The sequence below is a fragment of the Hemiscyllium ocellatum genome, chromosome 19 (assembly GCF_020745735.1).
Source record: "Hemiscyllium ocellatum isolate sHemOce1 chromosome 19, sHemOce1.pat.X.cur, whole genome shotgun sequence".
Taxonomy (NCBI): Eukaryota; Metazoa; Chordata; class Chondrichthyes; order Orectolobiformes; family Hemiscylliidae; genus Hemiscyllium; species Hemiscyllium ocellatum.
In genome coordinates, this window is record NC_083419.1 from 69,929,667 (window position 1) to 69,956,392 (window position 26,726).

The 26,726-nt window shown below is 45.3% G+C and overlaps 1 protein-coding gene across 2 annotated transcripts in view; it reads right to left on the reverse strand.

Annotated features, from left to right (window-relative positions):
- The window catches only part of usp18 (ubiquitin specific peptidase 18), an 87,069-nt gene that overhangs the window by 35,726 nt on the left and 24,617 nt on the right, over positions 1 to 26,726 (reverse strand). For both annotated transcript variants that reach the window (XM_060839536.1, XM_060839535.1), the window contains exons 2-7: positions 22,831 to 22,898; positions 15,814 to 15,979; positions 12,386 to 12,482; positions 9,948 to 10,090; positions 5,340 to 5,419; positions 1,955 to 2,098 (exon numbers count right to left, since the gene is read on the reverse strand). In XM_060839536.1, the coding sequence (XP_060695519.1) occupies positions 1,955 to 2,098; positions 5,340 to 5,419; positions 9,948 to 10,090; positions 12,386 to 12,482; positions 15,814 to 15,979; positions 22,831 to 22,898 (698 nt within the window). The remainder of the gene's footprint in view (positions 1 to 1,954; positions 2,099 to 5,339; positions 5,420 to 9,947; positions 10,091 to 12,385; positions 12,483 to 15,813; positions 15,980 to 22,830; positions 22,899 to 26,726) is intronic.

The window sequence follows — 26,726 nt, forward strand, 5'->3', positions numbered from 1 at the left end:
TTCGAACTGCCTGTGTCATTGTTTACTGTTTGTGCTAAGGGAGGTGTGTATTGGGACTGCTGTGCGTATTTTCGGAACAGCACGGGCGGCACAGTGGCACATGTGGGCAGCACGGTGGCACAGTGGTTAGCACCACAGCGTCACAGCGCTAGAGACCTGGGTTCAATTCCCGACTCAGGCGACTGACTGTGTGGAGTTTGCACGTTCTCCCCGTGTCTGCTTGGGTTTCCTCCGGGTGCTCCAGTTTCCTCCCACAGTCACAAAGATGTGCGGGCCAGGTGAATTGGCCATGCTAAATTGCCCATGGTGTTAGGTAAGGGGTAAATGTAGGGGTATGGGTGGGTTGCACTTCGGTGGGTCAGTGTGGACTTGTTGGGCCGGTGGGCCTGTTTCCACACTGTAAGTAATCTAATCTTAAAGCATCATTAAATTGGATTTGGATAGGGTAAGTTATCCAGCATTCTGTTTTCTGTTCTTTGTATTTCATTCCATAATTTTGTAAATAAATTTTGTTTGTTTAAAACTTGACAGTCGACCCAGCTAATTTACTCTGGGAATATCCACTATACACCTAGCCAAACAAATAGCAAAGTTACGATCTGGGCTACCTGCTTAAAAATGTTTTGACAGGTTTGGCCTAGTCCATAACAAAACATGTGGAAGTTTTAGAGAGGGTGGAGAGGAGATTTCCCAAGATGCTGCCTGGATTGGAGGGCATGTCTTATGAAGAAAGGTTCGGGAGCTGGGGCTTTTCTCATTGGAGTGAAGAGAGTGAGAGGTGACTTGATAGAGGTGTACAAGATGATGAGAGGCACAGATAGAGTGGGTAGCCAGAGACTTTCTTCCCATGGTGGAAATGTATATCACGAGAGGGGATAATTTTAAGGTGATTGGAGGAAGATTTAGGGGAAATGTCAGCGTGATGGATGCATGGAATGCACTGCCAGCAGCGGTAGTAGAGTCAGATACATAAGGGACATTCAAGCGACTCTTGGATAGGACATGGATGATAGTAAAATGAAGGTTATGTAGGTTAGCTTGATCTTAGGGTAGGATAAAAGGTTGGCACGGTGGCACAGTAGTTAGCACTGCTGCCTCACATTGCTAGAGACCCGGGTTCAATTCCCGCCTCAGGCGACTGCCTGTGTGGAGTTTGCACATTCTCCCCGTGTCTGTGTGGATTTTCTCCCACAGTCCAACAATATGTGGGTTAGGTGAATTGGCCATGCTAAATTGCCTGGAGTGTTAGGGGCAGGGGTAAATGTAGGGGACTGGGTCTGGGTGGTTGCGCTTCAGTGGGTCGGTGTGGACTTGGTGGGCCGAAGGGCCTGTTTCCACACTGTAAGATATCTAATCTAACATCAGGAGCTGAAGGGCCTGTACTGTGCTATAGTGTTCCATGTTCTTTCTCAAATCTGCAAAGTATTTTGTAATCTTCTTGAAAGCTCACTCTTTAACTGCTTTTTGTGAGGCTATCTTGTTGAGCCTAGCTCATCCATTCACACAGTTTCAATGCTTATGTTTAATACTGGAGGAGAAAGTGAGGACTGCAGATGCTGGAGATCAGAGCTGAAAATGTGTTCCTGAAGAAGGGCTTATGTCCGAAATGTTGATTCTCCTGTTCCTTGGATGCTGCCTGACCTGCTGCGCTTTTCCAGCAACACATTTTCAGCTTATGCTTAATACTGCCTGCTACACTATTAAAGTATCTCTCTTACTTTCCATTCCTCAGGGCGCAGCCTGACAAACCTGAATGCAGTCTCTGGGTCACTTCTCACTGGTCCTGGCCTCTTTAATCTCACATTATTTCTTCATGATTATTGCCTCTTTCAATTGACCTTCGGTGAGTATGACCCCAGCTTTACCTTGAATGAGAACTCTGGTACATTGTCCAGCCAATGTTCAGCCTGAATCTCTTCGTTATATCAAACACAAAAGGATGAGTTCTACCTACCAGCGAAAAATCTTTGCCGCACTGGGTCTCATTCACTGGTACAGGTAGGCTCCAAAACCTGCTGTCTTTCACAGTAACTTCGCCACACGGACACTGCACAAGCTGTTCCACTTTGATCTCATACAGTCTCTTCATCTCCTCAGCCTGGCCAGGAGGTAATATGAAGAAAATTGAATCTTACTTCAAAAAATGGAGCAAATGTTCTTGACAGGGAGTAACAATCTGAAGGGTACACATGCCAGGAGCAACAACAACACTAAGGGGACACAACCCAGGAGTGTGATGGAATACTCCCCACATGCCTGGATGATTGCAGCTCCAACAACACACAAGAAGCTTGTTACAATCCAGAACAAAGCAAAAATCACACAACACCAGGTTATAGTCCAATGGGTTTAATTGGAAGCAGTAGCTTTCGGAGCGACGCTCCTTCATCAGGTGGTTGATGAAGGAGCATCGCTTCGAAAGCTAGTGCTTCCAATTAAACCTGTTGGACTATGACCTGGTGTTGTGTGATTTTTAACTTTGTACACCCCAGTCCAACACCAGCACCTCCACCAAAGCAGCCTGCTTGATTGGCATCACATCCACTATCTTCAACATTTGTCCACTTTTAAATCCACCAAAACTTCCACCACTTTCTCACTCCCTTTATAAACCTCCTCATTGTCATCATCTTCTTAAATTCTGTACCAAAGTCCTCCTTCTCCCAAGTAAAGACAGATGTGAAGTATTCATGTAACACTCAAACAATATTTTTCAGCTCCATGCACAGATTGCCTCCTTGGTCCCTAATGGCCCTGACCCATTCCCTGGTTATTCTCTCCCTCTTAATACATTTGTTGAATATCTTGAGATTCCACCTAACCTTGCCCACCAACATTTTCTCATGCTCTTTCTTTTCATTTTTTACACTTCTACACTTTCTATACTCCTCTAAGTCCTCCGTTAAATTGCTTCCTTTATACCAGTTATATACCTTTCTTTTCCGTTTTTATCCAGTGCTAAATATTTCGAGACATCTCTGTGCTTGTTTCTCTTATACTGCATCCTGAATGGAACATGTTGGACCTGTACCCTTCCCAGATCCTTTTTTGAGTGCCTCCCACTGTTCTGCTGTGATTTTATCCTTCAGTAACTGTTCACAGTGTACTTTGGCCAGAGTACACTGCTTTATTTTAATAAAATCAGCCATTGTCATATTACGACATGGGGGTAAACCCCCTCTGTTAATTTGAAACACAGTAATCTGTGAAAATTCGAGAGGCCAAGAGCTAGTTAAAGTAGAAAGTAACAACTTTATTTCTTAAAGTATAACAGAGAATAACTAACTAACAACTATTTACAACTCCTTCCTCTAATCTATCTTTTACTTTCCCTCCTATAATGCTAGTCTGAAAAAAAAGCCCCAAGTAAGATTTACCAGAAATTTCAAGTTTCAAAACCAGCCAGCTGTCGAATCTTCCTCTGTAGATTTGCTCTCCAGGTCAGTGTTTTTTTCCCTCTGTGCAAACTCCTTATTTACACAGGTACCACTCAGAGCTCTCACTAGCAACCTACATCTGTTGGTCTTTTGGCAATTCTCTCCCACAACTGTTCAATTTTGCCCGGTCTTATATCCCAAAGCATTGGATTGTGTCATTGACTTTTAACAATATCAATATACTAAATTCAAACTTGATTGCTGTTTGGTATTTTTTGGGGTATAGTTTAAACTGATTGGCCTAATTTGAATTTGTTGTTGTCTACAGGCAACCAGCTACCCTAGCTGCTGGACCAAAAGATTACATGATATCTTGTTCAGAGCACTTGGTGCTGTCAGGTAGTTCTGCTCGCTATTAACTCTCTTAAAGGTACAGTACCCCTTAACCTTCATAACACTCAATCCAAAATGCTTTGCAGGCTATATTTTTCTTTTTCCATTACAAATGTAAAATGTATGGTGTTGTGGTCACTGCCATTAAAGCACTCCCCTACTGCCACCTTGAACACAGTGTAGGTTCATTCCCCGGAATTAAGTCTAGCACCATCTGCTAGATAAATAGGACCATCTGCTCGTATAAAAGGCTCTCAAAAATTCTTAACTATCTAAACCCTTTAAACTATAATTATCCCAGTTAATGTTGGGGAAGTTAAATCCCCGAATATAATTACCCTATTAATGACTTTACACACTGCAGTGAATTGTCTACACGTCTGCTTCCCTAATAGCCTGGTGACTATTTCAGGACCTGTAATACACTCCTAACAGTGTGACTGCCCCCTTTTCATTTCTAAACTCTATCCACAAAGTTTCTTTTGATGTCCCAAGACATCAACCTTCCTTACTGCAGTAACTGACTCCCAGAGTTCCTCTTGAACTCTAACTCCAGCAATGAGCTGCACCTATTGGCAGTTCCAGTCTGCGACAGCAGCCATGTTTCACAATGGGATCAATTTCTCAGCTGCCGACTTGCAGCCTGGCATACAGTATCACAGCAAGTCTCACAGAATTGCTCCACCCACAGGGCATTACACCTGTATACAACTGCCACAAATTGAAAGCAGAACTCTGGGACAAGCACATAGTCAGTCCCACATCATGCATATGGTGCATCTGCAGGGCATGCTGGGAATTGTTCCTTTTAACCACCATTGAGAAGATTAAACAACAGATTAACACTGAGAAGAAAAGTAATAAAAACAACAATATGAAGCATAAACAGAGCAACAACATGACAAGAAACAGAATAACAATGAACAGAGTAAACATCAGACAAATGATGTGCAAACATGTACAGATTAAAATTTTAATAGTGACACACAACAGAGTAAATGTACAACTGGATTTTGGCAGAGTAACAATGTGAAATGTGGAACAACTGTAATCCTAGGCTCCCTCTGTAAGGAATGACTAACCTGAGGCTCTCTCTGTAGGGAATGATTATTACTCTATGTCCCATTATTTCCTGGTATTCTGTATTTACATTGTCATGGGGAGGGCGTTTTGAGCTCAGTGATAGTATTCCTACCTTGTTTGAACTCCCACCTGCTGCGGATCACAACACATCGAACACGTTGATTACAAATGGGGAAGACTTACGGTAGTTTAAAAATGTGTTGCTGGAAAAGTGCAGCAGGTCAGGCAGCATCAAAGGAGAAGGAGAATCAACGTTTCGGGCATAAGCCCTTCTTCAGGACTTATGGTAGTGCCCAATATTCCAACCTCTGGACCAGGAGGCCCAGCTTCAACTCCCACCTGCTCCAGAGATGTGGAATAGCATCATTGAACAGGTTGATTAGGAAAATACCTAGACTGTGACTGGCTGTTGATGTTTTGAGGAAGTGAATTGTTCAGTTGTTATACAGGTTGAATTTGAATGGAGATAAGAATTGCTATACTTACAATAGCTGAAATTTGTAAGTGATCCAGTAAAAGGTTAAAAATGTTGAGAAACAGTTCCGCTGCATCATTCTGTGTGTATGCTTAAAAAAAATAGAAACGTGTCAGATTAATCACCAGATTTGATTTACACCAAACAGCACACCTTATACAGGATTTTAATCCAGGCACAAAGAGTTGCTCATGTCTGATTTCATTGCCATGATACACAAGCAGGGCCCTCACACAGCTGGCATTCCAAATGTGGCCTAGCTAAGGCTTGTCATATGTTTAACATAACCTCCCAACCTTTCAATTCAATCCTGCACCTGACCCAAGAAGCTATTCTCTACCTCCGCTAAGTAAATCTATACCTAATCTTATTTCATCTCTTTCTGTCACATATATAAACTGGTGAAACCAATTCTCTCACTCAGAGGCGGATCAACTCCAGCACTCCAACTACAACTGGGCCAGACTGGCAATGGCAGAGGTCGGACTTTCCTGAGCAGGGCCCAGCAGCAGCAGGAATCTCTCATGGGATCACAGCCACCATCACAACGGATTCAGACAGCAGCAACTCACATCACCAGGTCCCCCTCTGTGCTCAACTCAGCTCCCCCTTACAAGTGCAGACTTGTTGTGGAAGTAATTTCGACAAATTTGGGAATTTGGTATCAATATCAGAACAGTGACTACGTCAGTTTGTTAAGAAAATTGGAATGATTCACTAACGCTCTTGAGCAGATTGACACAGAGTGAAGAGGCATTGGAGGTTTTGGCAAGTTTAAATGTGGACAAATCCCCAGGTCCAGATGAGTTGCATCACAGGCTGCAGAGGAATGACAGGGAGGAAATCTCAAAGACCCTAACCTTTTTAATTCCTCTCTGACCACAGGGGAGGTAGCAGAGGACTTGAGGACAGCTCATGTGATTCCACTTTACAAGAAAGGTGGTAGAGATAGACCAGGGAACTATAGAGCAATGAGTCTAACATCAGTGGTAGGGAAACTATTAGAGGAAATACTGAAGGAGAGAATTAATCTCCATTTAGAGAAGTGAGATTTATCAGGAATAGTCAGAGAGAGTCATGATGAACATGTTTTGAGGAAGTGGTCAGGAGTGTAATTGAGAAGAGTGCAGTTGATGTAATTATATGGATTTCAGTTAAGGCCTTTGATGAAGAAGGTAAAAGCACATGCAATCCAGGGTAACTTGGCAAGTTGTATCCAAATCTGGTTGAGTGACAAAAGGCAGAGGGTGGTGGTAGAAGGCAGTTTGTGTGTCTGGACCCTGGTTTGCAGTGGCGCCACATAGGGATCAGTGCTAGTCCCCTTATTGTTTGTGGCTGCCAATAATGATGTAGGTGATGTAGGGAATTAATAAGTAGGTTTGTGGATGACATGGAGACTGGTCGGTTGGTTAAAACTGAGGAAGAAGGTCTTAAGTTTCAGGAGTCTATAAACAGATTGGTCAAATGGGCAGATTGGTGGCAGATGGAATTTAATCTGATAAGTGTGAGGTGATACACTTTGGAAGAAGGAACAAGATAATGGAGTACCCAATGACTGGCAGGACATTAGGAAACTCAGAGGAACACCGGGTGCGTGTGCCACAGATTCCCTGAAGGGTGACAGGACAGGCGAATTGGGTAGTTAAGAGGCAAACGGAATACTTGCCTTTATCAGTTGTGGTATTGATGATGAGAACAGGAAGATTATGTTGGAGATGCACAGAACTTTAGTTAGGCCACAGCTGGAGTACTGTGTGTAGTTCTGGTCACCACACAATAGGAAGGATGTGATTGCACTGGAGGGGGTGCAGAGGAGAATCACTGCTCTGCAGAGGGATGGAGCAGTTTAGCTGTAAAGAGAGACTGATAAGCTTGGGTTGTTTTCTTTGGAGCAAAGAAGATGGAGGACATCCTGATAGAGGTCTATAAAATTACGAGGAGCAGTCACAGGGTGGATAGAAAGCAGCTGCTCCCCTTAGTGTAAGGATTAATAATAAGGAGGCATAATTTTAAAGTGAAAGGCAGGAGGTTTTTTTGGGGGGAGGGGAATCGCTGGTGGTGCACTGCCCGGTAGGGGGTGGTTGAGACAGGAAACCTCACAACCTTTAAGAAGTCATAACATTCAAGGTTATGAGCCCAGTGCTGGAAAATGGGATTCATACAGATTAACATCGGCTTTAGCAGTACGGACTCAATGGGCCAAAGGGCCTTTTCTGTACTATTCTAACAAAATGAATCTGCCCTGGTTCCTCACTCCAGCCTACATGGAATTTTTGTGCCACATTGTCTGCTCTCCAATATCCTCAGAAGGATGACAGAGTGACAGCAAACACAGCCTTACTAATTCTGTCTACATGCGAGGATTAAGGTGAAAACATTCACCCATCACCAGGAACTCAAACTGTGCTATATCCAACATAGTATCTGTTCCAGTGATCAAAATCACATCTTATGTCATGCTTTGAGTGTGTGTGTGTGTTTGCATATGTGTATTCATGTATGCGTGTGTTCACCTGCATATATACAGGAAGCTAGGATAGTGAAGGTGTTTGGTATGCTTTCCTTTATTGGTCAGAGTATTGAGTACAGGAGTTGGGAGGTCATGTTGTGGCTGTACAGGATATTGGTTAGGTCACTGTTGGAATATTGCGTGCAAAAGATGTTGTGAAATTTGAAAGGTTTCAGAAAAGATTTTTTAGGATGTTGCCAGGGTTGGAAGTTTTGAGCTATGGGGAGAGACTGAACAAGCTGGGGCTGTTTTCCCTGTCACCCCAGAGGCTGAGGGGTGACCTTATAGAGGTTTACAAAATCATGAGGGGCATGGATAGGATAAATAGACAAAGTCTTTTCCCTGGGGTCGAGGAGTCCAGAACTAGAGAGCACAGGTTCAGGGTGAGAGTGAAAAGATATAAAAGAGACCTAAGGGGCAACTTTTTCACACAGAGGGTGGTACGTGTATGGAATGAGCTGCCAGAGGAAGTGATGGAGGCTGGTACAATTGCAACATTTAAGAGGCATTTGGATGGGTATATGAATAGGAAGGATTTGGAGGGATATGGGCCAGGTGCTTGCAGGTAGGACTAGATTGGTTTGGGATATCTGGTCGGCATGGATGGGTTGGACTGAAGGGTCTGTTTCCATGCTGTACATCTCTATGACTCTATGACTCTATGCATGTATAAAGAGTAGCTAAACTGTAGAATTTGTCTATCACAGAACAGTACATTCAAGAAAGAGACAGATAAATATTTAAGGTAGAGATGTAAAGAGAGAGGGAAATGTAGAGAGGGACACAGAGTTGCATGAGGAGAGATACGTCGAGAAAGTGAGAAAGAACATGAAAGACAGAAGAGATAGAGAGACATAAACAGACTGAGAGTGACATATTCAGAGAGATAGAGATAGATAGAAAGAGAGAGGTTAACAGAGAAAGATTGAAGGAGAGAGAGAACAGTCAGAGAGAGGGAGAGAGAAAATGAGAGAGCATGGAGTGACATAGACAATAGGGTGGGTGGGGAAGAAAGCTACATTGAGAGAGAGAGAGAGACACACACATACACAAAAAGACAGAGGGAGACAAAATATATAGAATGAGAGACATCCAGAGAGAGGGGTTGAGAGAGATGGAAAGAAAGTGAGATACATACAGAGAGAGAGAGAGAAAAAGGGAGATATAGAGACAGAGACAGACAAATAGAGATTTTAAAAAAGGGGAGACACAGGAAAACAGACGAAGTTGGGAGTGACATTCAGAGAGAGAGAGAGGAAAAGCATTAGAAAGCAGCAAAGAGAGACATAGGGATAGACAGATAGAGAGAGACACTGAGACAAAGAAAGATATCAGAGAGAAAAGGCATAGAAGAAGAAGATGTGCCATAAAGTCATACATTCCACTTCTTAGTTAGATGTTAGAATCCTTACAGCATGGAAATAGGCCCTTCGGCCCAAAAAGACCACACTGACCCTCTGAAGAGTAACCCACCCAGACCCATTGTCCTACCCTATATTTCCCCCTGACTAATGCACCTAACACTATGAGCAATTTAGCATGGCCAATTCACCTGACCTGCAGGTCTTTGAATTGTGGGAGGAAACTGCAGCACCTGGAGGAAACCCACGCAGACCCGGGAAAAATGTGCAAACTCCACATGAGGCTGGAATCGAACCTGGAGCCCTGGTGCAGTGAGGCATCACTGAGCCACTGATCCAACTGATTACTCCAGGACAGTAGAGGCTGGTTTTGAATGAATGGCAAACCCTCTCAGATGAATATAAAAGATTCAATGGCAATATTCAAGTAATAAACCCCGTTGCGTTGCTCAATATTTATCAACTGATATCACATGAAAACATTCTTTGAGCTTGGTCAGATTGGACTGATTGTTACATTCCTTACATTAAAAGTACAATTCAAACAGGTACATCAATGACTGTAAAGTTCTCTGGAACATTTTGAAATTCAACAGAAATGCAAGTCCCTCTTATAATTGATTAAATGTCCTTTTTGTGACTGCATTTCAGTTACACAACCTGAATCGTTCAGAAACAATTTGCTCTGGGAGTAAGTACAAGGCTCCATTCCAAGCACTACCTATTATTTGAAAACAGTAGTGACATACCTTTTACATGGTTCAGCTTGAGACACCGAAGAAACATCTCTGCGCTCACTTGACCAGACTTTGAGGTCTGCATCTGGTCAAACAATCGACACATGTGGTAAGGGATGTTCCTCACATTAACATCCTTTTCCATCTGATCCCACCTGGAACAAACCAGGAGAGATAACATTCCGAAATACAGTAGGATGGGACTGACAGGTCTGCTGTATGTACATTCCACTATCAGGCCAGCTTTCTACCCCAGTCTATTGCCTCAGATGTCACTGTCTTTACCCCATTATAGGAGAAGTGAATGATATGCATATTCTCCTCTGAGCTACACTCCATCCTGACAACCATATTGCCTTGGTTTTCCTATCACTGGATCAAAATCCTGAAACTCTCAGCATTATGAGGAACTACTGCTGGAGTGTTGCATCCAGGACCAGGTCTGACTTACCGCAGAGGGACACCAGCCAGGGAGAGGGCAAGGAGGCAGTTTCCCAACCCCATAGCAGCTGGAACCAGCATCAAACCCTCGGATCTAAAGTCTGACCTGATCCACTCTGGCCCACCAGATAGGTGAACTCTCCATCCATAACCACAAGTTCCCGAGACCACCTCTCAGATCAGTTACCCCTTTCGCCACTGATTCTCAAAGACATACAAGTCTAGTCGGGTTAAACTGTCCTCATCATGCCTCCCTTAAAACCTTGGCATTATTCTGGTCAACCCTCACTCAATTTCTATTTTCATTTTTATAAATTCAGATCCACAGTTTTTTGTTTCAGCTTATGAGTTGGCCACATTACAGTGAGTCTGGAATCACATGGGTGGGAGGGTTCCTTTTCTTTAATTCATTCACGGGATGCGGGTGTCTCTGGCTAGACCAGCATTCATTGTCCTAATTACCCAGAGAATTAACAGTCATTGCTGTGGGTCTGGAGTCACATGTAGGTCTCAAAAAGATGGCAGTTTCCATCCGTAAAGGACATGAGTGAACCAGATGGGTTTTTCTGATAACCAACAATGATCATCACCAGACTCTTAATTCCAGATTTTTATTGAATTTAAGTTCCACCAGCTGCCATGGTAGGTTTTGAATCCATGTTCCCGGAACATGACCTGGGTTTCCGGATTAACAGTCAAGCAAAAATGCCACTAGACCATCATGTTCCCTCAAGGGCAGTAGTGAATCAGATGGGTTGTTATGAGAATCGACAGTGGTCACTATTACACCAGATTTTTAAACTAATTTTTAATTCCAGAAACCACCAAGTGTGTGGAAGTTTGTTGTATGTTAATCTACAGTGTATTCGTGTTTTGCAACTGCTCTGCATAGACATGACAATTAGCGGTGGCCAATGAATACTGGCCTAGTCAGAGACAGCCACATCCCGTGAGTTAATTTTTAAAAAATAATTAAAATATGAGGCAAAATTATTTTCATCTAGAGGGTAATGGGTGGCAAGGTGGCTCAATGGTTAGCACTGCTGCCTCACAGTGCCAGGTATCCAGGTTTGATCCCAGCCTTGAGCAACTGTCTGTGTGGCGTTTGCACATTCTCCCTGTGTCTGCATGGGTGTGCTCCGGTTTCCTCCCACAGTCCAAGGACGTGGAGATTAGGTGAATTGGCCATGCTAAATTGCCCATAGTGTTCAGTGACATGTAGGTTAGGTGAATTAGTCAGGGGAAATGTAGAATGAGAGATCAGAGTCAAAAAGTGTGGCACTGGAAACGCACAGCAGGTCAGGCAGCATCCGAGGGGCAGGAGTGCCAATGTGGTAGGTATAAGCCCTTCATCAGGAATGGCTTCATCAGGAATTCCTGAAGAAGGGCTTAGCCCGAAACATCGACTCTCCTGCTCCTCAGATGCTGCCTGACCTGCTGTGCGTTTCCAGTGCCACACCTTTCGACTTGAATGTAGAGTAATAGAGTAGGGGGATTGGGTCTGGGTGTGTTACTCTTCGGATGGTTGGTGTGGACTTGGTGGGCCAAAAGGCCTGTTTCCACACTGTAGGGATTCTATGATTCTATGATTCTACACTACCTTCAAAACCTAAAGCCTTCAAAAAGAACTTGGATGAGACTTGGAGTGTTGTGGCATTCAAAGCTATGGGTCTACTGCTGCAAAGTGGAATTAGTGTAGCTGGTCAAATCTCTGAGTCTCCAGGACACCCTTCTCCAATCGACACAAACCACCCAGACTGTCTGCAACAACGCATGAGCTCCATCACACTCAGCTCAATGTGCTCATGTGTTGTAACACAGACTGTAATTTAATCTCTACTCTTGTAACCTGAAAGTGAACCTCCCTCTACTCTGAAACAGAAGGTGAAGTCCCCATCAAACTTCCCAGCACAGTTATAAACAGAGTGTGTGTACTAGGTGTGACCAGAAGTGAATGTTTCAATGGCCACCATTGCTGCCTGTTGTGAGAGTGAATGTGTAATACATACCGCTGTAATGTGGATGTGAATTCAGGAGTTAGGTAGAAGCTCTGGAGCAGTACGTTGACACAGCAGGTCAGGCCACCATTATACAGCCCCACTAAACCTGAGAGAAGACACACACAGTTAGCCATGTCTTCCCTTGAATATAGCAAACACTTGGACAATTCAACTTGTTGAGCTGTACAATCACTCATCTGCGAGAGTGATAAGGAGCCAGGAGGGAACTGGGAAGAAGGAGGAGGAGAGAGGGAAAGAGAGAAATGAAGGGAGGTGGGTGGCGGGGGTGGGAGGGGTGGGGGGGGGAGGGGGGGAGGGGCGGTGTCGTTACTGGGACAGCCAAGAAAACAGCAAAGAACTTGCTGAGAGTGGAAGAGAGTTAGACGTTACTGAGAGGCAAGTCAATGTAAGATGACATGATAGATGAACTCAGCCTCACATGCACTCCATTGGCAGGTATCATGAATCCTGGATGTCAGGGATATCAAGACTTTGGTAAAGAAAAAGAAGGAAGCTTATGTTGGGTACAGCACATGTAAACCAAGGAGGCACTATAAAAACATAGAGCGCAGGATGTTGCTTAAAAAGAAAATATCTTTGGCTGATGTGATCAAGTAAATCTCAAAGCATTTTGTAAGTATGTTAAAAGTAAGGATCATCAGGGAAACAGTGGGACCTATTAGAGACCAAAAGGGCAAAACTGTGAGGGGAGACAATGGATATAGATGGGTATGTCTCGCCTGTATTCACAAAGGAGAAAGACATTGTAGCTGGGGATATCATTTGGAAAGGTAAGGTCCAAGATCATGTTAAGATGAATATGGAGGAGGTATGAGATGTTTTAATGGGCATAAAGGTGCATAAATTCCCACGGTCTGATGGGATATATCTCAGGTCACTTTGGGAGCCAAGGGAGAATATTGGTGGGGCTCAGGCAGAGATACCTAATACCTGGCGTTAGTGGCAGGGAAGCTGCTGAAGAAGGTACTGAGGGATAGGATCTATTCCCATTTAAAAGAAAATGGTCTTATCAGTGATAGGCAACATGGTTTTGTGCAGGGAAGATCATGCCTTGCCAATTTAATAGAATTCTTTGAGGAAGTGACAAAGTTGTTTGAGGCAAGAGCTGCAGATGTCATATACACGAACTTCAGTAAGGTGTTTTATAAGTGAATTTGCATGGGGTCCAGACTGTACTAGCTAGATGGATAAAGAACTGGCTGGGCAACAGGAGACAGAGAGTAGGAGTGGAAGAGAATTTCTCAAAATGGAGACCTGTGACCAGTGGTGTTCCACAAGGATCCGTGCTGAGATCACTGTTGATTGTGAGAAACATAAATGATCTGGAGGAAGATATAGGTGGTCTGATTAGCAAGTTTGCAGGTTATACTAAGATTGTGGAATAGCAGATAGTAAAGGGGACTCTCAGAGAATACAGCAAAATATAAATGGATTGGAGAGTTGGGCACAGAAATGGCAGATGGAGTTCATTCTGGTTAAATGCTAGGTAATGCATTTTGGAAGATCCAATTCAAGAGAGAACGAAACGGTAAATGGAAAAGCCCTGGGGAAAATTGATGTACAGAGATATCTGGGTATTCAGGTCCATTGTTCCCTGAAGGTGGAAACGTAGGTCAATAGAGTGGTCAAGAAGGCATACAGCTTGCTTTCCTTCATTGGATGGGGTATTGAGTACAAGGGTTGGCAGGTCATGTTACAGTTGTATAGGACTTTGGTTCGGCTGAGTTTGGAATACTGTGTACAGTTCTGGTCGCCACATTACCAAAAGGATGTGGATGCTTTGGAGAGGGTGCAGAGGAGGTTCATCAGGATGCTGCCTGGTATGGAGGGCACTATGAAGAGAGGTTAAGTAGAATGGACTGCCAGCAGTGGTGGTAGAGTCAGATACATTAGGGACGTTTAAGCAACTCTTAGATAGGCACATGGATGATAATAAGATGAAGGGTATGTAGGTTAGTTTGATCTTAGACTAGGGAAAAAGGTCAGCACAACACCAAAGGCAGAAAAGCCTGTACTGTGCTGTCCTGTTCTATGTTCTATGTTCAAATGGTGATGGTAAAGGATTGTTTTTGTGACTGGAAGTCTGTGACCAGCGGTGCACCACAGAGATTGGCGCTGGGATCCTTGTTATTTGTCATGGACCTGAATGACCTGCATGTGAATGTAAAAAGTCTAATTAATAAGTTTGCAGATGACCCGAAAATTGGTAATGTTGATAGTGAAGAGGATGGTCTCAGGCTACAGTCTAATATTGATCAGCTGGTAAATTGGGCAGAAAGCTGGCAGATAGAATTTAATCATGATAAGTGTGAGGTGATGTATTTTTGGAGGTATAATAAGGGAGGGGTGTACATAATGAATAGTAGATCCCTAGGAGTGCTGAGGAAGGTGTCAGCCCAGGTAGACAGGATAATGAAGAAGGCATACAGGTTGCTCACCTTCATTAGCTGGGGTCTGGAATATAGGAGCAAAGAAGCCTTGTTACAACTTTATAAAACATTGGTTAGGCCACAGGTGGAATGGTGAGGGCAGTTCTGGTCACTGCATTGTCAGAAGATGTGACTGAACTAGAGAGGATGCAGAGGAGGTTCACCAGGATATTGACTGGGTTAAAAAGTCATCCACGAGGAGAGACTGGATAGTAGGGGATTGTTTTCCTTGGAGCAGAGGAGGCTGAGGTGGGGAGGTGGGGAGGGGGTGGCGGAATCTGACTGAGATATACAACATTATGAGAGGCACAGACAGGATAGAACGTGAGAATCTCTTCCAATGGCAGACTTGTCTCAGACCAGAGGACATAAGTTTAAAGTGAGGAGTAAGTGGCTTAGGGGGAATCTGAGGAAAAATGTTTCACACAGAGGGTGGTAGTAGTATGGAATGCTCTGACTGAGAGGGTGGTAGAGGCAAGTACTCTTGCAACATTTAAGGGGCATTTGGACAAATGGCATTTGCCATGGCTTAGCAGGCTTTAGACAAGTGCAGGTAAACATGAAGCTTGGTGTATGTTGGTCAGCATAGACATGATGGGCCGAAGTGCCTAGTACTCATGTAAGACTCAAGGACCAATCCCAGAGGTAGATCCTAGGGTCAGGCAACAATCAATCCCAGAATGAGGAAGCATTGGATCCCAGAGTCAGAGAGAGGATCCGATCCCAGAGTCAGGGAGCAATCAATCCCAGGAATGAGGAAGCATTGGATCCCAGAGTCAGGGAGCAATCAATCCCAGGAATGAGGGCGTGATGGATTTCAGAATCAGAGAGAGGACCAATCTCAGATTTGGGGAGAGGTTGATCCCAGAGTCAGGAGGGATCCAGTATCCGGGGACAACCAGGAGATAACGAATGATAGACCTAGAGCTAGGATAGAAAATTGTACGAAAGAAAATGACAGTTGAGCAATAACACACAGAGAATTACCATTCTTGAACTTGCCACTGGAGTAGGGCCATGGAGACTGCAGCTGGCTTGGCCCTTCCTCCATATCCAGGCATCTAGCGATTGGCTCATCAGAAGAGTTTGCCACTGCTTGCTGTGATTTTGCCTTCCTCCCAGACGCATCCTGCGTGCTGCACATGCCAACGTTCTGTGATAATATAACATTCAGGGCACATTCACTTCCAAACAGTTGGCGGTTAAATGCATTCTGCACAGAATTAGGAGTTTTTGAAGAAGTCAGTGAGAACAGTTTAAAGGTTACTGACCAAGAAGGGCAACGGGCAGTAAGACTGGGAGCTGGTGTGTGTGAGAGCATGAGTATACAGAGACTCTCCAACCAGGTGCTGTATTCCCTGCTTTGAAACAGCAGGCGAGGCCAAGGTGGACAGAGGGAGTGCTTCAGGGATACCCTCAAGGCCTCACTGACAAAGTACAGCATTCCCACGGACAATTGGGAATCATTGGCCCAAGACCGTCAAAAGTGAAGGAGGAGGATCAGGGAAGGCGTCAAGCACCATGGGCCCTTCCATTAGGAAGAAGCAAAAGCTAGGAGAGAACAGCGTTAAGGAGTGTGCTGCCATAGCAACGCTCAACCCACCCCTTCCCATGACAACCTTCTGCCTCAAGTGTAATAGAGCCTGCAGTAGTTGCGTCAAATTTTATGGCCACCCACCCACCCAGCCTCCCTGAGAGTGGAAGAGTCATCCTCATCTGTGAGAGACCGCTGATGAACGAATGATACTATAATTGAACAGCCTGTGGAATACATCAAAGAGCAAAACATGATCAAGATAGTTCCCACAGATTTATCAGTAACTCTCCCAGATGATAATTATACTGGAGGTCATCAAATCTGAGATGATTGAGAAATCAATGTGATAGGATTGGTCTTGATCACATTTTGCTGTTTGATGTTCAATCAGTTTATTCCCCAAATTTACCATATGTTGATTCAGGGTCTTTAAAGTAAGTTGCACATTTATTGTAGATTTTCTGTTTAGAAACACTGTCCAGGAAAGTTAATTGCTGTTTGTTCAAAACCATGGAATTTTTGGGTTAGATTATTTCAGCAAGCCCCTGAACTTCTCACATTATCTACTTTAAAAATAAAAGTTACTGGAGCCAGCTCAAATTTAACTAGGAGAACATGAGGACTGCAGTTGCTGGAGATCAGGGTTGAGAGTGTGGTGCTAGAAAAACACAGCAGGTCAGGCAGCATCCAAGGAGCAGGAGAATCAACGTTTCGGCCATAAGCCCTTCATCAGTTCCTGGTCAGGAAGCTGAACCATGAGTTCTTGTTAAGGCAGAGGACAAAGGTGCTGGCCATACACAGGACCGGAAACTTCAGGAGAGGTGAAACAGCGTATACAGGGTAGATGTCACTGCACATGGTGTGTACAGGATTAATATCACTGTGCACAGTGCATACAGTGTGTCATTGTACTCACTGTATACAGTATAGAATCTCTGTTTCTGTTTTTCATTGTATCTTTAAAGGAGAGATTTGCTTCCTGAAGGAATTTTTGGTCAGTTGCTGATGGAGTAAAGTAGGGAAGGTTCAGGCTATTGGATAATTTGTACTGTTACAATCTGACTCCAGACTGACAAAATAATGTTATATTCTGGATGGGGTCAAGAGTGTAATACTGGAAAAGCACAGCAGGTCAGGCAGCATCCAAGGAAGGCATTAATCCTGATGAAGGGCTTATGTCCAAAATAGTGACTCTCCTGCTCCTCGGCTGCTGCCTGACCTGCTGTGCTTTTCCAGCACCACATTCTTGACTCTGATCGACAGCAGCTGCAGTCCTCCCTGACCAAGAAGCTCAATGAAAACCCAGTCGAAAGCCTGCAGTGCTGAGGACACATGACTGAAGTGCTGGGAACTTGGTTCAGTGACAGGGGCATAAAGTAAGGATAGTGAGTAGATACTCAAGTTGGCAGGATGTGACCAGTGGTGCCCTACAGGGATCAGTGTTCGTGCCTCACTTATTTGCATTCATTCATTTTTATTAATTTAAAACAGTGAGCAGGTCGTTGAGTCATGGAAGTCTACAGCACAGAAAAATGTCCTTCAGGCCATCAAGTATGTGTGTCAGTCAATAACAACCATCTAGTAATTCGACAGCAAGTTTTTCACCATTTGACATCGTGTACTTTGGCATCGCAAGTGCACATCCAAACTGAACACTGACATAGAACAGTACAGCACAATACAGGCCCTTCGGCCCTCAATGTTGTGCCAACCTTTTGTTCTATTTAAAATCAAGCTAATCTACATACCCCTCATTGTACTATTTTCCAAATGCCTATCCAAAAATCACATAAATGTCCCTAATGTTGTGAGAGCATAGAATGCGTTGCCAGCAGCAGTTGTGGAAGCGAGGTCATTGGGGAAATTTAAGAGACTGCTGGACATGCATATGGTCACAGAAATTTGAGGGTTCATACATTAGGTTTACCTTGTATGAGGATCAATGGTCGGCACAACATCGTGGGCTTAAGAGCCTGTTCTGTGCTGCACTGTTCTATGTTCTATGTTCTAATGTATCTGACTCTACTACCAGTGCTGGCAGTGCATTCCATGCACCTACCACTCTCTGTGCATAGAACCTACCTCTGACATCTCCCCTAAACCTTCCTCCAATTGTGTCCCCACATGATATCCATTTTCCCCCTGGGAAAATTCTCTGGCTATCCAATCTATCTATGCCTTTCATCATCTTGTACAACTCCAATAAGAAAAGCCCTAGCTCTCTCAACCTTTCTTCAGAAGACATGCCCTCCAGTCCAGGCAGCATTCTGGTAAATATCCTCTCTATCTTCTTTAAAGCTTCTACATCCTTCCCGTAATGAGGCGATGAGAACTGAACACAATATTCCAAGTGTGGTCTAACCGGGACTCTATAAAGCTGCAGCATAACCTCGCGGCTCTTAAACACAATTCCCTGCTAATGAAAGCTAACACACCACATGCCTCCTTAACAACTCTATCAACCTGGGTGGCAACTTTGAGGGATCTATGGACATAGATCCCAAGATCCTTCTGTTCCTCCACACTGCCAAGAATCCTGCCTTTAATCCTGTGTTCTGCATTCAAATTTGACCTCCCAAAGTGAATCACTTCACACTTTTCCAGGTTGAACTCCATCTGCCACTTATCAGCCCAGCTCTGCATCCTGTCAATGTCCTGTTGCAAACTACAACAGCCCTCCACATTATCCACCACTTCACTTCTTAAGTACTTCTTAAATGTTATAAGACTTTCTACTCCTACCACCTCACAGGCCATAGCCAGAGTGTTATGTGCAATTCGGGAATCCACATTACTGGAGAGGATGCAGAGGAGATTTACCAGGATGTTGCCTGGGCTGGCGAGTTTCAGTGATGATGAGAGATTGGCCAGGTTTGCTTGCTTTCCTTAGAGCAGAGATTGATAGGGGAGATGATTGAGATATCTAAAATAATGAGGGGCATAGTTAGGGTAAGCAGTCCTCCCCTTGATGGAAAGATCAATGACCTTGGGGTAGAGATTTTGGGCAAAGGACAGAAGGTTTAGAGTGACGATAAACAGAAGATGGTGGGGATTTGGAACCCACAAGGTTATTTATTAATGGCTCAGATAATGGCATCAAACTTCTTATAACCAAATTTGCTAATGACTCAAATTTAGGCAGCACTGTGGACAGTGTAGATGATACTGTAATGTTATAAACTAATTCTGAAGAAGGGTCACTAGATGTAAAGTATTAACTCTGTTACCCTCTCCGCTGATGTTGCCAGACCTACTGAATTTCTCCAACAATTTCTGTTTTGTGTTTCAGATTTCTAGCATCCACAGTTCTGAATTTTATTTACACAAATTAGGTCTGTTTTCTCTAGAATTTAGAAGGTTAAGGGCTGATCTGATTGAAGTCTTCAAAATATTAACAAAAAAAGGCAGAGTAGGCAAAGATAAACTATTTCGACTGGTTGAGGATTGTAGAAAAATAGGGGGCATAGTCTGAGAACTAAGGCCAGTCTGTTTAGGAGACATGTTCGGAAGCACTCTGACACAGAAAGGATGGTTGATGTTTGGAACTCTCTTCCACAGATGGCAGTGAATGCTAGATCAGTTGTCAATTTTAAATCTGGGATGGATATTTTTTGTTAAGCAAAGGTTTTTGAGGGATATGGGCCAATAGCAGGTAGATGGAGTCAGGCCACAGATCAGCTATGTTCTCACTGAATGGTGGAACAGGCTCGAGGGGCTGAATGGTCTACAGGGCGACCTCGATTATTCAAACTTCATCTCAAGATCTCAAAGTCCCGATGCTTGGGTAAACTGTATTATCTGAACATTCAATGATCCAAATGAAATACTCCCCGCACGTGCCATTCTGGTGCAAAACCCACACAGACACGGGAACACTGTGCATATTCCACACCCAAGGCTGGAATTGAACCCGGGATCCCTGGCGCGATGAGGCAGCAGTGCCAACCACTGAGCCACCATGCCACCTGTTTACAAAGTGGATAGAGATGTAATGATCTGTTTGTTGGTCTGTAGTCTTCATATCTGCTGTACCAGGGGCATAACTTAAAACTGGAGAGACCAGATGAGGGATGGAGAGTTACAGTCAAGCATTGAAAATTTTCACAGCAATAGAACTGAATCCACAGCCTGTTCAATTTCAGGTTGCCCTGTACTCCTGTGGAGAAAGTGAGGACTGCAGATGCTGGAGATCAGAGCTGAAAAATGTGTTGCTGGAAAAGCGCAGCAGGTCAGGCAGCATCTAAGAAGCAGGAGAATCGATGTTTTGGGCATAAGCCCTTCTTCAGGAATGAGGAGGTGTGCCAAGCAGTACTCCTGTTCCAAGTACTCCTGTTCCAAGTACTCCTGTTCCAAGTACTCCTGTTCCTACAATCGATGGAAGCAGAGGGATTTATAGAGCAGAGGTTGGTTTCTGGACTCATTGTCTGGGTTGATTCTTTATTAACCCAATCTGACTCCCTGTGATTCTGTTTAGAAATAGTTGTCACTAATATAAAAAGTGCTTTGACCAGTCCCTGTGGCTGAGTGTTTTTCCCTTCATGCTCAGGAAGTGTTCAATTTTCCTATTTAGTTTCCAGAATGATCCTGCAGACCTCCCCTTCCACCTTGTTCATTCCAGCAGTCTACGTTCTCACTGTCACCTCCTTGCTAACCTGTACCCCTCCACCACCTTGACTTCCCAGAGTTCATTGCTCTGCAGTCAGTGTAAACTGGAATATTGCATCACTGTCCTGATTTGGGATCTTGCTGTGCAGACACTGGACCCAACCTGAGGTATAGGAGGCAGGAGGCAGGAGGCTAATATCACTTTTAACAGCTAAGTTTTACAAACCCTGCTAATTTGGAAAATGGCAATGAAATTCCCAAATGTCTGTAAACACCCAGGTGTTTCACCAGTATCCTTTGAACTCCCTGTCGGACAAACAGGGAACTGCTGCCTCAGATAGGGTGGTGATAAATTTGGAATATGGACTTATCACAGAGCAAGATGACAGGGGCAGCATTTAGTTATTCTCCCCACCATGCTGCTGATATAGCTGCTGTAATGGGGCAAGCTCATACTCAGAGATGAGACACTAGCAGAGCGCTGCCATAATGAAGTTGAACAGGCTGTGGATTTAGTTCCATTGCTGTGAAAATTTTCAATGCTTGACTGTAACTCTCCACCAGTCTCGCCAGTTTTAACTTATGCCCCTGGTACAGCAGATACGAAGACTACAGACCAACAAGCAGACCTTTGCCTCTCGATTTACTTACTAAACAGTGGCTCAGTGGTTAGCACTGCTGCCTCACAACGTTAGGGACCCGGGTTCGATTCCAGCCTCGAGCTTGCACATTCTCCCTGTGTCTGCTCCGGTTTCCTCCCACAATCCAAAAGATGTGCAGGTTGGTGCACTGACCATGCTAAACCGCCCATACTGTTTAGGGATATGTGGGTAGGTGCATTAGTTGGAGGTTAAATGTCGAGTCATGGCTCTGGGTGGGTTATCCTTCAGAGGGTTAGTGTGGACTTGTTGGGCCAAATGGCCTGTTTCCACGCTATACGGATTCCATGATGAGAACCAAAGGCTGGAATGATTCCTAATTTCCCAGGTCGTTGCTACACACTAACAAATCCCCCCTCAACCCAGTATCACTAAAAATCTCAAATACCCACATCCTCTACGCTATCACCCCATCCCAGGAGAAATAAACCAACCCCCACAGCTATCGATCTGATACAGAGCAACTATAAGACTCCAAGGGGAGGAAGTGAGAACTGCAGATGCTGGAGATCAGAGTCAAGAGTTGGGTACTAGAAAAGCACAGCAGGTCAGGCAGTATCTGAGGAGTAGGATGAGGCTCATTCCTGATAAAGGACTCTTACCCGAAACGTCAATTTTCCTGCTCCTCGGATGCTGCCTGACCTGCTGTGCTTTCCCAGCACCACACTCTCAACTATAAGATTCGTATGAGCTTGCCTGGACAAAGAACGACACAAGACAAGGGGCTCCGAGACATGGCAGGGGGAGGTTAGGGATACTTTGGGGAGGGGGACGATCAGACAGTTCATCACCATGGGAATCAGGTTGCAAAGGCAGCATAGGACACATTATTAGTCACAGTAACTGGAAGCTACAGGGAAAAATCTGCTTGTTATTCTGGTTCCTGGTGCCAATCCAGTGATTCCTAATCCGAGTCCAGTAATTCCTAATCCCAGTCCAGTGATTCCTAATCCGAGTCCAGCAATTCCTAATTCCAGTCCTGTGATTCCTAATCCCAGTCCAGTGATTCCTAATCCGAGTCCAGCAATTCCTAATTCCAGTCCAGCAATTTCTAATCCCAGTCCAGTAATTCCCAGTTTCAGTCAGACATTGACTCAGAGTACCAAAGCAGTCCCTTTGATGAACAGCCCCCAAGTATCAAATCGCCGTCATTGAAGCATAAGCTCAGTTGTTTGGCTGGATGGAGAGAAATACTGAACATACCATCAGCCTCGTACTGCCTGTGGACTCCTTCCTTTTACTCCTTGGTATTTCCTCATTGTCATTGCATTCTGGACAGAAAATAAAAATAAGAGATAAAGACCGTACGAAAACCATTAGAAATAGGACCAGGAGTGGGCTGTTCATCCCTGCAAACCTGCTCCACCCTCCACTAGGATCAGAGCTGATCCAACATTCTTTATAACCATTACTAATCAAAAATCTATCCATCTCAGTCTTAAATATACACAAGGACTCTGCCCCCACAGCTCTCTGAGGCAAGGAATTCCAAAGACTCATAACCCTCTGAGAGAAGAAACTTGTCCTGATCTGTATCCGAAATTGGTGTCCCTTTATTCCGAGACTGTACCCTCTGGTGCTGGACTCTCCCATGGGGGAAGCAGCCTCTCAGCATTTACGCTGTCAATCTCCTTAAGATTTGGAGATGTCGGTGTTGGACTGGGGTGTACGAAGTTAAAAATCACAACCCCAGGTTATAGTCCCACAAGTTTAATTGGAAGCACTAGCTTTCGGAGCGATGCTCCTTCATCAGGTGGTAGTGGAGTTCCTTAAGAATTCTTTCTGTTTCAATGGGATCATCTCCCATTGTTCTCAACTCCAGTGAGGAGAGTTTCTTCCTGTTAGCCTTTGCTCATAAGGACAATCCCACCCCCCCCCCAATATCTGGGACATCTTTATGAACCTTCTCTGAACTGCCTCCAAAGAAATTATATTTTTCCTTAAATAAAGGAACCAAGTTGCTCTCAGCACTCCAGATGTGGTCTCACCAGCACCGTGTACAGTTGCACTAAGATTTCCTTACTCTTATACTCCAACCTCCTTGAAATAAGGGCCAACATTCCATGAGCCTTCCTGATTAACCTGCTGTCCCTGTGTGATAGTTTTCTGCGTTTTGCACACAGATACCAGCCAGTCCTTCTGGGTTGCAGCTTGCTGCAGCATTTTTCCATTTATATCGCATCCTGTTCTCTTATCCCCCGTTCCAAATTGAACAACTTCAGATTTCTCCCTCCCTTATGATTGACTCCAGCAATTTCCTCACGATAGAAGCGTAACTAACTGGTCTATAAGCCTCTGATGAGCTGGGAGTGACAGGCAAACATCATGTGGGTGTAACAATCAGACCACCCATGATTTGGGGGGAGCAGTCAGATGTTGCCTGTAAGTAGAGCATAACTGCCAGACTCCCTGACACTTGAGAATGATGGTCAAATTTCCTGTAAGTTGGGACAGAGAGTCAGCCCTCCTTTAAGTTGGGGAATGACAAACAGACTCCCTTTAAGTTGCAGAAATTGAGGACTGCAGATGCTGGAGATCAGAGTCTAGATTAGAGTGGTGCTGGAACAACACAGCAGGTCAGACGGCATCCAAGGAGCAGGGAAATCAGCATTTCGGGCAAAAGCCCTTTTCCTGATGACGGACTTTTGCCCGAAATGTCGATTTTCCTGCTCCTCGGATGCTGCCTGACTTGCTGTGCATTTCCAGCATAACTCGAATCTCCCTGTGAGTTGGCACTGACAGTCAGACCTCATGGTGGGAGTGTGGCCGGACATCAGCTAAAGTGACAGTCAGACCTCCGAGAGTAAAATGCAGTCTTCCTTCGGAGTTGGGAATGATGGTGAGACCTATTAGGAGAAGGGTAGTCCAGGGTACCCAGAAAGAATAGTCAGACCCTTGTGGGACATGATAAGATCTCCTGTAACCTGGCAGTGACAGTCTGTCCTCCTGTAACCTGGAAGTGACAGTCTGTCCTCCTGTACCCTGGCAGTGACAGTCCGTCCTCCTGTAACCTGGGAGGGACAGTCTGTCCTCCTGTACCCTGGAAGTGACAGTCAGTCCTCCTGTACCCTGGCAGTGACAGTCTGTCCTCCTGTAACCTGGGAGGGACAGTCTGTCCTCCTGTACCCTGGAAGTGACAGTCTGTCCTCCTGTACCCTGGCAGTGACAGTCTGTCCTCCTGTAACCTGGGAGGGACAGTCTGTCCTCCAGTTACCTGGGAGCGACAGTCTGTCCCCCTGTAACCTGGGAGCAACAGTCTGTCCTCCTGTAAACTGTGAGGGACAGTCAATCCTCCTGTAACCCAGGGGGGACAGTCAGGCCTCTTGTAACCTGGGAGTGACAGTCAGTCCTCCTGCAACCTGGGAGTGACAGTCTGTCCTCCTGTAACCTGGGAGTGACAGCCAGAGCTCCTGCAACCTGGGAGTGACAGGTAGTACTGTAATCTGGGAGTGACAGTCTGTCCTTCTGTAACCTGGGAGTGACAGTCAGTACTCCTGCAACTTGGGAGTGACAGACTGTCCTCCTGTAATCTGGGAGTGACCGTCAGTCCTCCTGTAGCCTGGGAGTGACAGCCAGTGGTCATGCAACTTGCGAGTGACAGACTGTCCTCCTGTAACCTGGGAGTGATAGTCTGTCCTCCAGTAACCTGGGAGTGACAGTCAGTCCTCCTGCAAACTGGGAGTGACAAGTGTTCCTCATGTAATCTGGGAGTGACCGGCAGTACTCCTGCAACCTGGGAGTGACAGATAGTACAGTAACCTGGGAGTGACAGTCAGTCCTCCAGTAAACTGCCAGTGACAGTCAGTCCTCCTGTCACCTGGGAGTGACAGTCAGTGCTCCTGTAACCTGAGAGTGACAGTCTGTCCTCCTGCAACCTGGGAGTGACAGTCTGGCCTCCTGTAACCTGGGAGCGACAGTCCATCCTCCTGCAACCTGAGAGTGACAGTCTGCCCTCCTGTGACCTGGGAGTGACAGTCAGTTCTCCTGTAACCTGGGAGTGACAGTCTGTCCTCCTGCAACCTGGGAGTGACAGACAGTCCTCCTGTAACCTGGGAGTGACAAGCGTTCTTCCAGCAAATTGTGAGTGACAGTCTGTCCTCCTGCAACCTGGGAGTGACAGTCAGTCCTCCTGTAAATCGGAAGTGACAGTCAGTCCTCCTGTAACCTGGGAGTGATAGTCTGTCCTCCTGTAACCTGGCAGTGACAGTCAATACTCCTGCAACATGGGAGTGACAGTCAGTCCTCAGACAGTCTGACCTCTTGCAACCTGGGAGTGACAGTCTGTCCACCTGTAACCTGGGAATAAAAGTCGGTCCACCTATAAACTGTGAGCGACTGTCAGTCCTCCTGTAACCTGGGAGTAACAGTCTACCCTCCTGTAACCCTGGAGTGACAGTCTGGCCTCCTGCAACCTGGGAGTGACAGTCTGTCCTCCTGCAACCTGGGAGTGACAGTCAGTACTCCCGTAACCTGGGAGTGACAGTCAGTACTCCCGTAACCTGGGAGTGACAGTCAGTGCTCCTGTAACCAGGGAGTGACCGACAGTCCTCCTGTAACCTGGGAGTGACAACCATTCTTTCTGCAAACTGTGAGTGACAGTCTGTCCTCCTGTAACCTGCCAGTGACAATCAGTCCTCCTGTAACGTGGGAGTGACAGTCTGTCCTCCTGTCACCTGGGAGTGACAGTCTGTCCTCCTGTCACCTGGGAGTGAGAGTCAGTCCTCCTGTAACTTGGCAGTGACAGTCAGTCCTCCAGTAACCTGGGAGCGCTAGTCTGTCCTCTTGTAACCTGGGAGTGACAGACTGTCCTTCTGTAGCCTGGGAGTGACAGTCAGTCTTCCTGTAGCCTGGGAGTGACAGTCTGTCCTCCTGTAGCCTGGGAGTGACAGTCTGTCCTCCTGTCGCCTGGGAGGGACAGTCAGTCCTCCTGTAACCTGGGAGTGACAGTCAGTCCCCCTGTAACCGGGCAGAGACAAGCTGTCCTCCTGCAACCGGGGAGGGACAGTCAGTACTCGTGCAATCTGGGAGTGACAGTCTGTCCTTCTGTAACCTGGGAGTGACAGTCAGTACTCCTGCAACTTGGGAGTGACAGACTGTCC